We start from the raw sequence: 17,715 nt of genomic DNA on the forward strand, positions 1-17,715 counted from the left end.
TAAAAAAATAGGAGTGCGGGTAAGCTACTACAAACAGCATAGTCAACGCATTATTGTGGCCAAGATAGACACGAAGCCCACGCCTACTACATTAGTACAAGTTTATATGCCTACTAGCTCTGCAGATGACGAAGAAATTCAAGAAACGTATGATGAAATAAAAGAAATTATTCAGATAGTGAAGGGAGACGAAAATTTGTCATGGGTGACTGGAATTCGGCAGTACGAAAAGGGAGAGAAGGAAACGTAGTAGGTGAATATGGATTGGGAATAAAAAATGAAAGAGGAAGCCGTCTGGTAGAATTTTGCACAGAGCACAACTTAATCATAGCTAACACTTGGTTTAAGAATCATGAAAGAAGGTTGCATACATGGAAGAAGCCTGGAGATACTGACAGGTTTCAGATAATTTATATAATGGTAAGGCAGAGATTCAGGAACCAGGTTTTAAATTGTAAGACATTTCCAGGGGCAGATGTGGACTCTGATCACAATCTATTGGTTATGAACTGTAGATTAAAACTGAAGAAACTGCAAAAAGGTGGGAATTCAAGGAGATGGGACCTGGATAAACTGACTAAACTAGGGGTTGTACAAAGTTTCAGGGAGAGCATAAGGGAACAACTGACAGGAATACGGGAAACAAATACAGTAGAAGAAGAATGGGTAACTTTGAGGGATGAAGTAGTGAAGGCAGCAGAGGATCAAGTAGGTAAAAAGACGAGGGCTAGTAGAAATCCTTCGGTAACAGAAGAAATATTGAATTTATTTGATGAAAGGAGAAAATATAAAAATGCAGTAAATGAAGCAGGCAAAAAAAATAGAAACGTCTCAAAAATGAGATCGACAGGAAGCGCAAAATAGCTAAGCAGGGATGGCTAGAGGACAATTGTAAGGATGTAGAGGCTTATCTCACTAGGGGTAAGATAGATACTGCCTACAGGAAAATTAAAGGGACCTTAGGAGAAAGGAGAACCACTTGCATGAATATCAAGAGCTCAGATGGAAACCCAGTTCTACGCAAAGAAGGGAAAGCAGAAAGGTGGTAGGAGTATATATAGGGTCTATACAAGGGCGATGTACTTGAGGACAATATTATGGAAATGGAAGAGGATGTAGATGAAGATGAAAATGGAGATATGATACTGCGTGAAGAGTTTGACAGAGCACTGAAAGACCTGAGTCGAAACAAGGCCCCTGGAGTAGACAACATTCCATTGGAACTACTGACGGCCTTGGGAGAGCCAGTCATGACAAAACTTTACCATCTGGTGAGCAAGATGTATGAGACAGGCGAAATACCCTCAGACTTCCAGAGGACTATAATAACTCCAATCCCAAAGCAAGCAGGTGTTGACAGATGGGAAAATTACCGAACTATCAGTTTAATAAGTCACGGCTGCAAAATACTAACACAATTCTTTACAGACGAATGGAAAAACAGGTAGAAGCCGACGTGGGGGAAGATCAGTTTGGATTCCGTAGAAATGTTGGAACACGTGAGGTAATACTGAACCTACGACTTATCTTAGACGAAAGATTAAGGAAAGGCAAACCTACGTTTCTAGCATTTGTAGACTTAGAGAAAGCTTTTGGCAATGTTGTCTGGAATACTTTCTTTCAAACTCTAAAGGTGGTAGGGGTAAAATACAGGGAGCGAAAGGCTATTTACAATTTGTACAGAAACCAGATGGCAGTTATAAGAGTTGAGGGGCATGAAAGGGAAGCGGTGGTTGGGAAAGGAGTGAGACAGGGTTGTAGCCTCTCCCCGATGTTATTGAATCTGTATATTGAGCAAGCAGTAAAGGAAACAAAAGAAAAATTCGGAGTAGGTATTAAAATTCATGGAGAAGAAGTAAAAACTTTGAAGTTCGCCGATGATATTGTAATTCTATCAGAGACAGCAAAGAACTTGGAAGAGCAGTTGAACGGAATGGACAGTGTCTTGAAAGGAGGGTATAAGATGAACATCAACAAAAGCAAAACGAGCAAAATGGAATGTATTCGAATTAATTCGGATGAGGCTGATGGAATTAGATTAGGAAATAAGACACTTAAAGTAGTAAAGGGGTTTTGCTATTTGGGGAGCAAAATAACTGATGATGGTCGAAGTAGAGAAGATATAAAATGGAGACTGGCAATAGCAAGGAGAGCGTTTCTGAAGAAGAGAAATTTGTTAACATCGAGTATAGATTTAAGTGTTAGGAAGTCGTTTCTGAAAGTATTTGTGTGGAGTGTAGCCATGTACGGAAGTGAAACATGGACAATAAATAGTTTGGACAAGAAGAGAATAGAAGGGTGCTACAGAAGAATGCTGAAGATTAGATGGGTAGATCACATAACTAATCAGGAGATATTGAACAGGATTGGGGAGGAGATAAGCTTGTGGCACAACTTGACTAGAGGAAGGGATCGGTTGGTAGGAATGTTCTGAGGCATCAAGGGATCACCAATTTAGTATCGGAGGGCAGCGTGGAGGGTAAAAGTCGTACAGGGAGACCAAGAGATGAATACACTATGCAGATTCAGAAGGGTGTAGGGTGCAGTAGGTACTGGGAGATGAAGAAGCTTGCACAGGGTAGAGTAGCATGGAGAGCTGCATCAAACCAATTTCAGGACTGAAGACCACAACAATAACAATATTAAGATGCACAACCGTCCTTGGAGTCACAGTTTTCTCGTGCAAAGCCATCAAGAGGCTTGCAAGGGTACCACATTTTTATACAGCCCTTCCTGTCTACGCTCTTTATTAGGTCTCGACCTGGAGACGTGGGCCGGCCGCTGTGGTCGAGCTGTTCTAGGGGCTTCAGTCCGGAACCGCGCTGCTGCTACGGTCGCAGGTTCGAAAGCTGCCTCGGTCTTGGATGTGTGTATTGTCTTAAGGTAGTTACGCTTAAGCAGTTCTAAGTTCTAGGGGACTGATGACCTCAGAAGTTTAGTCCCATAGTGCTCAGAGCCATTTGAACCCCATTTGCTGAAATGTTTGCGAATACACACATGAATGGTAATGTATTTACGGACACTGATATGTATGTCAGGGACGCTCTAAGAACATGTAATTTTGTCTATTAAGCTAAAAGAAATCACTTAACATATTTGTTTCTTTAGACTGTATAGATTTTTTATTTGGAGTTTAAATTCTCGCTTTTTCTTTACTCTGATGAAAGTTTCAAAATGATGAGGACTTTGTGATGTCATCGGCAGTTTTCACAGAAAAATAGTGGAAGTTTTCTCGATTTTGCACTTGGTGGACATGTATAGGAGATGTGCGAAAAGTTACTACATGTGTCAATTATATTGCTATAGATTTTCGACCTCTGCAGTTTGCTCATCGGCAAACATCGGCAGTGCTGTACTTTTTTCTTCATATCGTTGTATGTCACAACATAATGGGAGGCTGGGAGAGAGAGTATCCTGCAGCTGAACGTAAAAAACTATACCGACTTTGCTCATAAACTAAATGGAAGTGGACTGAAACTATTTTCTTCGTAGCAGGACTTTTTTTAAAATAAAATGGCTCTGAGTACTAAGGGACTTAACTTCTAAGGTCATCAGTCCCCTATAACTTAGAACTACTTAAACCTAACCAACCTAACGACTTCACACACATCCATGCCCGAGGCAGGATTCGAACCTGCGGCCGTAGCGGTCGCGCGGTTCCAGACTTTAGCGCCTAGACCCGCTTGGCCACTCCGGCCGGTGGACATCTATTATCGTCGCGATTGTGTGTGTTTTAACACTCATGTATAAGAGGTGTGTTTATGTTAAATACAGTTCTTACACTGAAGTGTCGCGAGCGGTCGCGGGGTGGATGCTGGTGGCGTGTGGGTCATGTCTCATAGGCAGCCACAGCTGCACTTTTAGACAAACAACATACTGTTGGGGTAGGCATCATTTACCTCGCTTTGTTCTGCGACTTGCAGGAGTCACAGCCTATTGCATTTGTGTAGCTTATGTTGGTACTGATAGCGTTGACCACCCAGCCACATGCTCCGCCGGGGGCACATTCAATTGAAGAGCCCACTCCAAGATATGGCAGGCACTTCGGCCAGTGGAAGTGTTGGCAGTTGCCCGTTTTCCAGTCAGTGGACTTTAGAAAAAGTTCTCCAGTATTTCTTTGTTGCTCCAGTTGGATTCCGTCTCTGAGAAATACGTTTAACAGCTTGCAGGAAGCGTCCTGTTCTTGTATCTTTTGCCCATCTGTGACTGATATGCACAGACTGGTGACAGTGTATCAGTGCTGCCAAATCGATCTCTTTGTGGACGATCAGCGACAAGGTAGAACAGGCCTGTATCCCTGTCTACAGTGAGGATGGGAAGGGATGAGGGGTGGTAGGAGAGGAGCTAAGACTGACCCTAAGGTAGTCAGTTCATGACCGCACATCGAGGAGAATACACGTGCAGCTGATGCCCCTCTCACCTCGTGCGACCTTTTGGGATCATATTTTAGGAGTTGTTTTATTACAATAATTTGTTTTCAATTCCCAGAAGACGTGGTGCGTTATGACCTATTATTTGTGAGTGCTGGTTTTATACAGAACAGTTTCTCTGTGTAATTAGAACAATGAAGCATTTTCCATCAGTTTTCGTATGTGTATTGGCCTTCCTCCACATCAGTGATGGTTTGGTGCGCTATCCCTTCTTCCTATGTACAAGCTACACAGCAGCTATACCAAGGTGACCTCTCGGGGGGGACTGGAATAGAGCGAAGTTGTCGAGAAATAAAGAGAGCACCGTTTATTTGAATTTCGAGCACCAGGATGTTTGTCGAACAACGCAGTGGGAGGCATCTGTAATGAACTCCGAAAGCGTTAGACACAGTCGTCAGCTTTTTGCGTACAGGTAATAAACTTACAGAACTCCTCTCTGTCCAACAGCCGGCCGCGTTGGCCGTGCGGTTGTAGGCACCCCAGTCCTGAACCGCGCTGCTGCTACGGTCGCAGGTTCGAATCCTTCCTCGGACATGGATGTGTGTGAGGTCCTTAGATTAGTTGGGTTTAAGTAGTTCTAAGTTCTAGGGGACTGATGACCTCAGATGTTGAGTCCCATAGTGCTCAGAGCCATTTGAACCATTTTTCTCTCCAGCACCATCATCTCGTCAGGTGAAAGGACCATCCTTTACACTGTTTGCTTTGAATACGTCTGCCTCTAGTTTCGAGCGTTATTGTGAAATTTTTTCCCAGCTGGATAACGCCAGTTGTATGATATCGTAAATTTTTGGATTGTATTGCCATTTGTGTAGCGCTATGCACATAGATATGTAACTAGGCCCGAACTTTACGATTATTTACGTAATTAGGATTGATCTTTACTTCACTTTCCCGCCCAAAGTAAATAAAGTACACTAACCTAACCTCCCTCGCCTGCAATTGGACAGTATCACTGTGTAGGTGATGCACCTGCGTTTCCCACCAAGAAGGACCAGGGTTCCAGTCCCGGAAAGGGGACCCACTATTTTGAATTTGCCGACAATGCTCGGGCAGAGGGTGGGGATGGGACGTCAGCAAAGTCTTGGGACAATTAATTTTTCTGAAAATTTCACTAGCCATTATTCGAAATTCTCGCCGATATGGCAGGTTAGGTGGATCCAAGTGTAAATTGGGGAAAATCTATGAAAACATACAGGTGATAGTTAATTGATCAATTAATTCGATATAAATTTGATATCAAAACTGGTGTCAGAGTCCCATCATCCCACTGCTACTATATTCATACAGTGTTGATAATAAGCATTTCAGAGTTGACATCTTCGACCTATACCATCGCCAGATGGCAGCAAGTAAGATGGTACAGACCTAAGATTGTAGAGAGTTTTAGGAATGGGTGGGATTCAAATCTGATAGCAGCCATTCAGCTTTGTTGTCCCTGTGGAGCACAGCTGTTTTCACAGTCAATTGATTACACACGTAGTATGTCCCGTAGAACGATACAGATGTGGCTTTATGAGATTTGGCCAATGACTTCATGGTCTTCTGAGTCCGCAGAAACTACAGGAAACTGATTATGGGTTTAACCACACAGACATATTGTACACTTGTGTCATGAACAATATATGTGTGCAGAGTTCCTTCATGTGTGGTCACTGATATTGTGGATAAGTGCAGTAAAATTAGTTGTCCTTATGCGCATTAGCAGGTATTCCCCGTTTGAGCTTCATCTTCCATAGCTTCCACTTCTTGGCAAGACATCTTCTACTATTATTTACGTTGTAGTAATCAGACATGTTCCTTTGTCGTCATCGAAAACCGTCTGAGAAATGTTCCGACCCTTAATCTCAAAAAAGAATAAATATTACTTGTAATTCGAACACCCCTGAACAATCTACGTTCTGCTGATGAGACTAATGTTTTATTCTAGCGATGACAAGCTTTAACAATGAATGGAATATATGGAAGTGCTTAACAGAGCAAGTATGTAGAAAGGCGTGAAAATGAACTGTAATAAGAACTTACATAATGTTAGTGAGGGCAACAAAAACCAAACAGTGCAAACTGACTGTTACATTATACAACTGATAATAAGCATTTGTGTGTATGGTAACTGACAGCGCCGGTGAACAGGTAACGAAAGGAGAAGAAGAGTAAATGGGATCGATTGTGCTTTTGATAGCGTAACTATGGTTTTAATAAGCCGGTGAGTATCACAAGAAATATTTGAATCAGTACGCAATAACAGTTTTGAATCACGTCCGTCAGATACAGACTTTTAATGCCAAAATTGTTAAAAACAAAATGGCTCTGAGCACTATGGGACTCAACTGCTGAGGTCATTAGTCCCCTAGAACTTAGAACTAGTTAAACCTAACTAGCCTAAGGACATCACAAACATCCATGCCCGAGGCAGGATTCGAACCTGCGACAGTAGCGGTCTTGCGGCTCCAGACTGCAGGGCCTTTAACCGCACGGCCACTTCCGCTGTTAAAAACACTGACCGTTGCTGTAGGAGAGGAAAGATGCATTTTGGGAAGAAGAAAATAAGTACACGAACTGGAGTGGAAGACGTGAGCAGGACTGGAAATTGAAATGGATGTGGGTGGGACATATAGCGAAGCGTATGGATGGTAAAGGGAAGGTATCTCCTGAAATGAGAAAAGAGGATTATGGCGACTTAGCTAACTAGTAGCAGGCAACATCAGAAAACATGCGGCAGCAACAGGGATGCGAATAGGTTAAGATCATTACTCAAGGAAATGTCCACAGGAATCATTTATCTAGCAGTGAATGTCGATTGACTGAGTATGATCATGATTTAGAATATAGTTGACTCACTTGATTCATTCGTTAAATATGCCTTAATGATTAACACCATAGTACGAAACTCTTTCGTGCCAATGTCGCTCGACCTGCTACGTTAGTTTGTTTGTTGTTGTGGTCTTCAGTCCAGAGACTGGTTTGATGCAGCTCTCCTTGCTACTCTATCCTGTGCAAGCTTCTTCATCTCCTAGTACCTACTGCACCCTACATCCTTCTGAATCTGCTTAGTGTATTCATCTCTTGGTCGCCCTCTACGATCTTTTCCCTCCACGCTGCCCTCCAATACTAAACTGGTGATCCCTCGATGCCTCAGAACATATCCTACCAACCGATCCCTTCTTCTAGTCAAGTTGTGCCACAAATTTCTCTTCTCCCCAATTCTATTCAATACCTCCTCATTAGTTATGTGATCTACCCATCTAATCTTCAGCATTCTTCTGTAGCACCACATTTCGAAAGCTTCTATTCTCTTCTTGTCCAAACTATTTATCGTCCATGTTTCACTTCCACACATGGCTACACTCCATACAAATACTTTCAGAAACGATTTCCTGACTCTTAAATCTATACTCGCTGTTAACAAATTTCTCTTCTTCAGAAACGCTTTTCTTGCCATTGCCAGTCTACATTTTATATCCTTATCCTCTCTACTTCGACCGTCATCAGTTATTTTGCTCCCCAAATAGCAAAACACCTTTACTACTTTAAGTGTCTCATTTCCTAATCTAATTCCCTCAGCATCGCCCGATTTAATTCGACTGCATCCATTATCCTCGTTCTGCTTTTGTTGATGTTCTTCTTATACCCTCCTTTCAAGACACTGTCCATTCCATTCAACTGCTCTTCCAGGTCCTTTGCTGTCGCTGACAGAATTACAATGTCATCGGCGAACCTCAAAGTTTTTATTTCTTCTCCATTGATTTTAATACCTACTCCGAATTTTTCTTTTGTTTCCTTCAATGCTTGCTCAATATACAGATTGAATAACATTGGGGAGAGACTACAACCCTGTCTCACTCCCTTCCCAACCACTGCTTCCCTTTCATGTCCCTCGACTTTTATAACTGCCATCTGGTTTCTGTACAAATTGTAAATAGCCCTTCGCTCCCTGTATTTTACCCCTTCCACCTGCAGAATTCAAAAGAGAGTATTCCAGTCAACATTGTCAAAAGCTTTCTCTAAGTCCACAAATGCTAGAAACGTAGGTTTGCCTTTCCTTAACCTATCTTCTAAGACAAGTCGTAGGGTCGGTATTGCCTCACCTGCTCCAATATTTTTACGTTACATAGCGTCGGATATTTACCCGAACTTTACAAATACTGGCGAGCCGGAACTTCACGCTGACCTGCTGAGCGACGAGCTGGTCTGTCTTTGGAACGCAGTGCGGCCGCGATTCTGCGCGGCAGTGACTGGACAAATCCTTGTCAGGTTTCCGGAAGTACAGGTACTGCACAAAACTGCGGGAACACTGCGAGAAGTGCACGCTTGAACGTGAGTGTAGACGCCAGCCAGCCCTTCAGGTTGCGCTACTGTATTTGGGCACGGATGTCGCTTGTGCTATCTCCTCAACACGTTGCGTCAGTCGTGGTCAGAAAAGTGTGCTGCGTAGATTTTAAGTGCATTATGTCGGAACTCAGTAAATTCGGACGTGGTCAAACTGTTAGCTTTCTTTACTGTGACAGAAATCATTAAGAGGACTCTGACGAAAAATAAGAGGACGACAGCTGCAGAAGTCTCTGCAGTACTGACTGTCGCACTCACGAACCCTATCGGCACCGGAACAACAAGGAGGTAGGTCCATAAGCATACAATTGTAAGGTGAACTGGAATTTCAGAACCATTCGTCAGTGATACAAACGCTCGTGACAGGAAAACATGGTGCCGAAGCCATAAAATGTAGAGTATGAAGCAAATGAGGAATGTGATGTTGCGAGATGAGTTTTGTTTCACAGTGTTTCCTAATACTGTCTGATTTGAAGTCCAGTCGTGAAACACGGCGGGTATTTGGTGAAGATTTGAGCAGGCATATTGTGGTATTCCGCGTCCCCCACAGTTATCCTATAAGATTGCAGTACCGCGAAAGATTACGACCATTTTGGTTGATTAGTTGCATCAAATGTTACGATGTTTGCTCCCCCATGTTGACGCTGTCTTCCTGTCGGACAGGGCCTCTGCTGACTGAGCTGGCATTGTCCAGGAATGGATTTGTGAGCACGAGGATGAGTTGTGGCATCTCTCCTGGCCAGCACAGTTACCAGATATAAATGTTAATGAGTTTGTGGTCTGTGTTTTGGATAGAAGGGTGTGTCATCGCTATAAACATTCATCATCGTTATCTGCCGTTATTTTCCAAGACGAATGGTATAAAGTAACACCTGAAAACAGTACAGAACTCATTTCGAGACCACTGGAAGCTGTTTTGATCTCCAACAGTTTTCCTACAACGTATTAGGCATGGTAAAGTGTTTTAGGTGCTAACATACATTCGCCCACCCACTGCATACAGCCTTAGCTGTCCACTCGCAGGTCACGGAATTACTGTAAATTACGGACTAATGATTTGCGTGCGGATACCTGGCGCCCGATAGCGAACCACATGTGTTCCGCCCGGTTGGGATCGGCCGAACTGGGTGACCAAGACATCAGTTCTCTATCATGCTCTTCAAACCATTGTAGCGCCATTCTCGCCTTGTTACGCGAATACATTTCCTGCTGCAAGCTGCGATCGCCGCCAGGGAAGAGCAAAGCGTGAATGTGGTCCGCAACAGTATTCAAGCAGTCCACATTTGCAACGGTGCATTAGATTACTAGCACAGTTCCCAGGGAAGCTCGGGTAATTGTCGGTCACAGCACGATACACACCGCTCCGTCCAGCTTGTGTCCGTGTTCCGGGGTATACACTCCTGGAAATTGAAATAAGAACACCGTGAATTCATTGTCCCAGAAAGGGGAAACTTTATTGACACATTCCTGGGGTCAGATACATCACATGATCACACTGACAGAACCACAGGCACATAGACACAGGCAACAGAGCATGCACAATGTCGCCACTAGTACAGTGTATATCCACCTTTCGCAGCAATGCAGGCTGCTATTCTCCCATGGAGACGATCGTAGAGATGCTGGATGTAGTCCTGTGGAACGGCTTGCCATGCCATTTCCACCTGGCGCCTCAGTTGGACCAGCGTTCGTGCTGGACGTGCAGACCGCGTCAGACGACGCTTCATCCAGTCCCAAACATGCTCAATGGGGGACAGATCCGGAGATCTTGCTGGCCAGGGTAGTTGACTTACACCTTCTAGAGCACGTTGGGTGGCACGGGATACAAGCGGACGTGCATTGTCCTGTTGGAACAGCAAGTTCCCTTGCCGGTCTAGGAATGGTGGAACGATGGGTTCGATGACGGTTTGGATGTACCATGCACTATTCAGTGTCCCCTCGACGATCACCAGTGGTGTGCGGCCAGTGTAGGAGATCGCTCCCCACACCATGATGCCGGGTGTTGGCCCTGTGTGCCTCGGTCGTATGCAGTCCTGATTGTGGCGCTCACCTGCACGGCGCCAAACACCCATACGACCATCATTGGCACCAAGGCAGAAGCGACTCTCATCGCTGAAGACGACACGTCTCCATTCGTCCCTCCATTCACGCCTGTCGCGACACCACTGGAGGCGGGCTGCACGATGTTGGGGCGTGAGCGGAAGACGGCCTGACGGTGTGCGGGACCGTAGCCCAGCTTCATGGAGACGGTTGCGAATGGTCCTCGCCGATACCCCAGGAGCAACAGTGTCCCTAATTTGCTGGGAAGTGGCGGTGCGGTCCCCTACGGCACTGCGTAGGATCCTACGGTCTTGGCGTGCATCCGTGCGTCGCTGCGGTCCGGTCCCAGGTCGACGGGCACGTGCACCTTCCGCTGACCACTGGCGACGACATCGATGTACTGTGGAGACCTCACGCCCCACGTGTTGAGCAATTCGGCGGTACGTCCACCCGGCCTCCCGCATGCCCACTATACGCCCTCGCTCAAAGTCCGTCAACTGCACATACGGTTCACGTCCACGCTGTCGCGGCATGCTACCAGTGTTAAAGACTGCGATGGAGCTCCGTATGCCACGGCAAACTGGCTGACACTGACGGCGGCGGTGAACAAATGCTGCGCAGTTAGCGCCATTCGACGGCCAACACCGCGGTTCCTGGTGTGTCCGCTGTGCCGTGCGTGTGATCATTGCTTGTACAGCCCTCTCGCAGTGTCCGGAGCAAGTATGGTGGGTCTGACACACCGGTGTCAATGTGTTCTTTTTTCCATTTCCAGGAGTGTATTTCGAGCCGGCGTTAGTCTGAATGAAGAAGCATCGAGATACGACCGCCGACCTGGTGTAACAATACATGTGATCCACTCTACGAGACATTAAGTTTTAGTGGATAGATTGTCCAGTGTCGATATCCTGTGCCCATTGCAATCGTAGATCACGATGTTGTCGAGTCAGTGTGGGAACACGTTGAGGTTATCTGTTTGCAATCAGATATTCAGCAATATGTGCCGAACGGTGTTCCCCGAATCAGCTGTGCCTGCACCAACACTGTGTTTTGTCGTCCTCTCTGATACAGGCCTATCTTGGTTTTTAGAGCGAACGCATTATGTGACACTTTACCGCATGCATGGTTTCGCCGTGCTTCCTCGTCTTTTCAGAGGTGCTCGCGATATTAGCATTTGACCTACCGACCTCCTTCACCACTTTTGAGATGTTCCTTCCCAGGCACCGGGCCATGACCATCTGCACTTTCTGAAATCTGTTTACGTCAGGGGATTTTCCCGTTTACGGACAGTATCACTGGAGTGATCCGTCCTTAGGTCCCTGCTCTGTCTTTATAGTTTGTTTACCGCGTCGTGTGCCCACAATCGTAACAGGTGACTTTGAGACTCGCCGTGGGCACCGGTCGTAATATTTTAGCTCATTGGTGTACTCGTTACATATCTGTTTGCCTTTGTACATGACTGACATGATATTGTAACACCCCCATCTGTCACTTATCTGGTTTTGGCGTGTGTTCACCCCAGCTAATTGACTAACAGATCAACAGAATTGCCGCAATATTGGATAAGGCAAAGAAAGTAATAAGGCCCTGTGACTCCTGATTGAACTGCGGTGGCAGTGTTGACATTAATTGATTTAGAATTGATCCCTTTTAATTAAAAAGGGGTGCACATTGATGTTATATTCAGCTATTGAAGACCAGATGCAAATGTTGAACATAAAATTAATTAAGAAAGTGACTTGGGAGTTCAACTACTTGATTGAAAACAGATGCAGTCGTTTAGCACAAATTTATTTTAATTCACGACCTTCAATCATCACATTACATGATTCTCCTATCAGGCAATGGGAATAAATTGCGTTTACGTGAAGTAAAGCGCGATAAATCAAAATTAATTCCTATCGACTGACCCAGGTGTAATGCGAAGTGCGAGAAGAATTCTACAATACACGGCCCATGAAAACCTCATGGAATCTTTACCGACGTGATCCAACAAATTATTCAGTGGCCTAATTCAAGCCAGAGCGGGCGCAATATCACCGAATTCAGCGTGGCGGGGCGGCGTCGTTGTGCGGACTTCAGCCTGCCTGATGGTGCTGCAAGGCTGCGCTCGTCTATTCACACTATCTCCCAGCTCAATAGTTCCGTTTGCTAAGTCCTAAACTGCAGAGATGCTCTCTCTCTCTCTCTCAGGCAAGATGAGTAAAGAATGCTACGTCCGCACTCTAGGCAAGCTGGGAACAGAAGACCTCTATGGAGATGTCTGCCAGTCTGCTCTTCAACTCAGTTTCCCCTCCAGCAAAATCACTTACTCCAATTGCAGCGCAAGTCGCGTTAATTATGCGTCGCTTCCCAGTGCCGACCAATGCTTGCTTTGGGAAGTGAATTCCCACAAAATTTCCCTTCCTCTCAACTTCTGCTATTTAGCTCCTCCCAGGCCACCCATCAAGGTTAGCGTCTGCATAAAACACCAATTTCTCCGAAATTCTGACTCCCAGTGTAACACTACGCTCGGGCGCACGATACTTTTTAAAGCCTGTACTATGGTAAGTTGACGGGCTTCACCTTAAGAGTAAGGATTTTAGTATAGATATTGACCGCGTGTACCTAAATGCAGGCAAAATCAGACTTACACCCACTCAGTAATAACAATGATACGGCAAGCAAGTCCGAAGTGCAACTACACGTTAGGACGGACAAGAAACAACACAGCAGATGCTACCAATTTGTTAATAATACGGTCGCCAGCCTAATTAGGCATTAACTAAGTTTCTTCCCTGTACAAGTTGATGTACGTTCATGCCAAACAATACGTAGTAACACTGCATAATATGGTAAATTTTAGAACCGGAAAAATCTACTGAACTGATAATTTCACTTTCTGTACCAATATGGATAATTCATAAATACATAACATTACACTATAATGTTTACTACAAAACTTCGTACTGTCTATTGATCTGATTAAAATCGGGCATAGATTACCCTAGAAATAGCACTTTCGAAACACACATACAATGTCAATTTTGAAAAAGGTAAAACACTGATAAATTTTGGTTTTATATTGACTTTAACTTTGCTGTTCAAGTCAGTTCAGTACACTTCAGAATTCAAATGAATAGAAAAGAAAAGGGGGGGGGGGGGGGACCCTGAAACTGTTATGACCACTGTACTGAAAATTTTGGTTATTGAAATCATTAAGAACTCAAGATTTCCAATATATGAATTACTACTCTTTTTATCTTATTTCCTGCTCATTTAAAATATCATTATATCTGCCTCAAAATAATTCATTACTAATTCAATTTCAAAATTATCTTCCGACTTTGTAAGACCTTTGTTATTTACCTATATATTCATTAACAACAAAGTTCTTTAAATATCATTGTAACATTGCTAGGTCTGCAGGTGATTATTATTAACATAAACTTTAATTCTTCATTTCTGGACACTCGGATTGCACAACATGTGGAAAGGACCCTGTCAAGGTTAGTTGTGAGGATAGTTAAATGATAGGACAGTTCTGGTAAAATTTAAGTTGTTATTGAACAGTATGGAACAAAAGTAACACTGGTCCACACGAATACAGTACTAAAAGTTTCAACCTGTTCATATCGATGCGGCGGTTGGCTGGCGGCGAGATGGCGAGGCACAGAGCACACATACAATCACAGCTATGGCTCTTGATGTATCGGCACTTTACTTCTTCATAGCGTCGCAATACTTTTCCGTTTAGTGCCTATGGAATATTGCCATGCTGTATAGGCGTCGGAAACGGCACATCCGAGGCTCAACGAAATCACGTTTTCCAGGAGATCCTCCTCGATCCAGAACGTGTTTCTCAGATCGATGCCCAACTCCGACTACTACTGCTGAGCCCGTTATGCCGTGCCGCGCCCGTGTGCATTTTCTCGCGCTCTCCTGCCATCCACCTTTTACTGCTCCCCTACAGCCAGGGTATTCACCCGAGGTTTTGCATTCTACATTTCCTAATACATTGCCTATGTATGGACCAGACGCACAATTACAACTTTAACATCTTACAACAGTCTCGACATTTGTTACATTTCAATTCTATTACAATATTCCTTGATATTTGACATAAACATTAATATTCACATCGAAAATTGTTTACAGTTTCTTTAACATAATGGCATGAAACAAAAAAGAAATGAAATCAGAACATCGATTACACTAATTTATCGAAAATCAGAAGAAAAAATTATTATATGTACAATAGTATAGCGTTGGTGTTGTTACACCAAGAGAGTACTTCAGATTCCTTGGTCCTACCTTCCCATCGGAGGCCAGCGTATTTCATTCTGTCGCTCTTCACCTGCTTTACTTCAAACTTTGTGGACCGTGAATTCAGCGTGAAGTTGCTGTAGTCACGAACACGCATATTTTGGCCTCTGTTGACCACTCCACTGTAGCTTTGCGTGGCTTTCTCGCATGTTTCACTGAAAACGGGACGACGGACATTTATCAACAGGAGTACAAGTTCTCCGTCCGCTTCCCGGTGCACCAGCATGGGGTCAACCATCCCCTCACTGTCACTCACCGTAAAGCCGTCGGCACACGGACCGTGCTGTCGAACGTTAACGTTGAGCGTGCGAAGTTCAACGTGCTGCTGAACGCTCAGGAACGATGCTACTTGTGCACACGGTACGTGGGCCCCAACGTGGTGTACGCGATCGCAACGCACTCCAGCGGCAGTTGTTTCTAGTAGTTCGTAAATCACACTATTTACTCAACGGGCGTGCGTAAAATTCCCACGTTATCTCTATTAAAACGCACATTTTCTCCATCGTCCACGAAAAGGGAAGTACCATGTCCAATCAATAAGGACACAGGCTTATAACAGTTCCATTACAAACAGCGGGGTACAAGTTGGAATACTTTTCTGCATACGATAAACATTATTTCATCATTCCCACATTTTAGTAAAACTCCAGGGTCAGGCTTACTTGATCACTGTTCCTACCCAGTAGCAGAATCCTTGCAACATGTGAATTACGAAGCGTAAAAGAAAAAGGAACAAAATAACTTTATACAAGTAGCGCAAGCTGTCCTGTAGATTAAGCCAATCGAACAAAGTCACCCCTCAAAAAAAGGTGAACTTATATTTACATAACATCAAATATTATAGCGTATAATTATATTAAACTGATAATAAAGTATCAGAACCTAATAATGCGAATGTTAGGAAAAAAAAATTTTGTAGTGTTAAGACGCGAACCACCGCCCAACAAAAAGAGCTTCTTAGAAAGAGACGCTAACCATTACGCTAAACCCCTACGCCCCGTGGTATACTTAATCATATTGTACTAGAGGTTGCTAAAACTGTTAATCGTAGATAATTATGTTACTAATTGAAATTTAATTATAACAAATTGCACCAAGAACAATGCGTTTTTGGTGGATCTTCAGTGCGTCGCTGCCTTCAAATAGCCTACTCTTATAATACGCAGGTTACAATAATTCTTTTGCCACGAATACGATGTTCCCCACAATTTTATTGGAACGAATCACACAACTAACAACGGGTTTTTCAGTGATTCTCAATTTGCTGGTGCTCAGAAACGGCATATATACATATAGGTTTGAAATGAACGCCAATATGGCGACTCACAACTCTGTACTGATGGGAGACGGCGTGCGTGTGACGTAGTGGCGGTGTGCCATCTCATTGGTCAACGCTCAGACGCACGCTCAGAATATCTGACATGCCAGATATTGCTCTGCACGTTCGGAAAGACTCCCGAAAGTGCTATTCCACGCTATGACGTCAGAAACTCGGCACGCTCAACGCTCAACGTTCAGATGCACGGTCCGTGTGCCGAGGGCTTAAGGCAGCTGGAGGCTGCGCCCCGTTACCGCTTTTTGAGAGCTTGAGGCGCCCTAAGCTGCCTATTGTCGCTTTCCTTCGCCGCTCCCCAGTCACGAGCGCCTCCAGCTGCGGTCAACTCTGAATACTTCCCTGGGATAAACTGGCCTCCAATAAATCGATGCGTTTTCACGAAGTTTTCATGTCGTGTGACTTACTTTAAAACCATCACCCAACATTAATTATTCCATTACGTCCACCCTGTACAAGATGCATTGTGCCTTGTCAGCCATTTTTGTCCAGCGCTACTGTTCGCTCAACGTGAGTTCGGTGATCTTTAATGACTTCATGTAAGGGGCATAGTTCTTGCTATCTTACAATATTAAGTGCAGAAAGTCCAAGTTGTTTGTCACCGATGGCTGTTGAACTGTGCTTATTTTCCGTTGGAGGATTTTCTCGAATTTGTTTTGATTACTGAGAGTGTGTAGCGGTCCTCTAAATAACTGGCAAATGCACAAATGTAAGGGTTACTGTTCTGTGTGTGTGTGTGTGTGTGTTCGTATCAGTGTTTGTATGTGTGTCAGTGTGTGTGCCAGCAGTTGGTCGGTGGCGTGTCACGCTCTGGTGTGATGCGCAGTGCCTCCAAACATCGTGGACGAGGAGTCGACCGAGTCAGCGGTGGCGGTGCGCGAGCACCAGAACGCGACGCTCACGTGCAAGGCGGACGGCTTCCCCGCGCCCAAGGTCATGTGGCGGCGCGAGGACGGACAGCCCATCGTGCTCTCCAGGCACCGCAAAGGTAGGCGAAAGGCGCGCCTGCGCTGGGCCCACACGCGGGTTGCCTGCCAGCTGCAGCTGCCCCAGTCAACCGCAGCAGTGTCCTGAATACCCCATCGCATGCCTGCACACACACACACACACACACACACACACACACACAGATACATATGCACAACACACAACACATTTCAAAACACACAATGATGAAACAGAGCTGTCGCTATATCCTACAAATAATTGAAAAACCTGCGAAATAGTGCACTGGCTAAAGAACAACGAAATACTAGTAAATCTCTAAGATAACAATAAAAAGAT

At 44.5% G+C, this 17,715-nt stretch overlaps 1 protein-coding gene across 1 annotated transcript in view; it reads left to right on the forward strand.

The window, feature by feature from the left end:
* The window catches only part of LOC124622754 (limbic system-associated membrane protein-like), a 719,050-nt gene extending 701,545 nt beyond the window's left edge, over positions 1 to 17,505 (forward strand). Inside the window, exon 5 of the mRNA XM_047148543.1 lies at positions 17,258 to 17,505. Within this exon, the coding sequence (XP_047004499.1) occupies positions 17,258 to 17,505 (248 nt within the window). The remainder of the gene's footprint in view (positions 1 to 17,257) is intronic.
* The last annotated feature ends 210 nt before the right edge of the window (positions 17,506 to 17,715 follow it).

The sequence above is a fragment of the Schistocerca americana genome, chromosome 7 (genome assembly GCF_021461395.2).
Source record: "Schistocerca americana isolate TAMUIC-IGC-003095 chromosome 7, iqSchAmer2.1, whole genome shotgun sequence".
Classification (NCBI taxonomy): domain Eukaryota; kingdom Metazoa; phylum Arthropoda; class Insecta; order Orthoptera; family Acrididae; genus Schistocerca; species Schistocerca americana.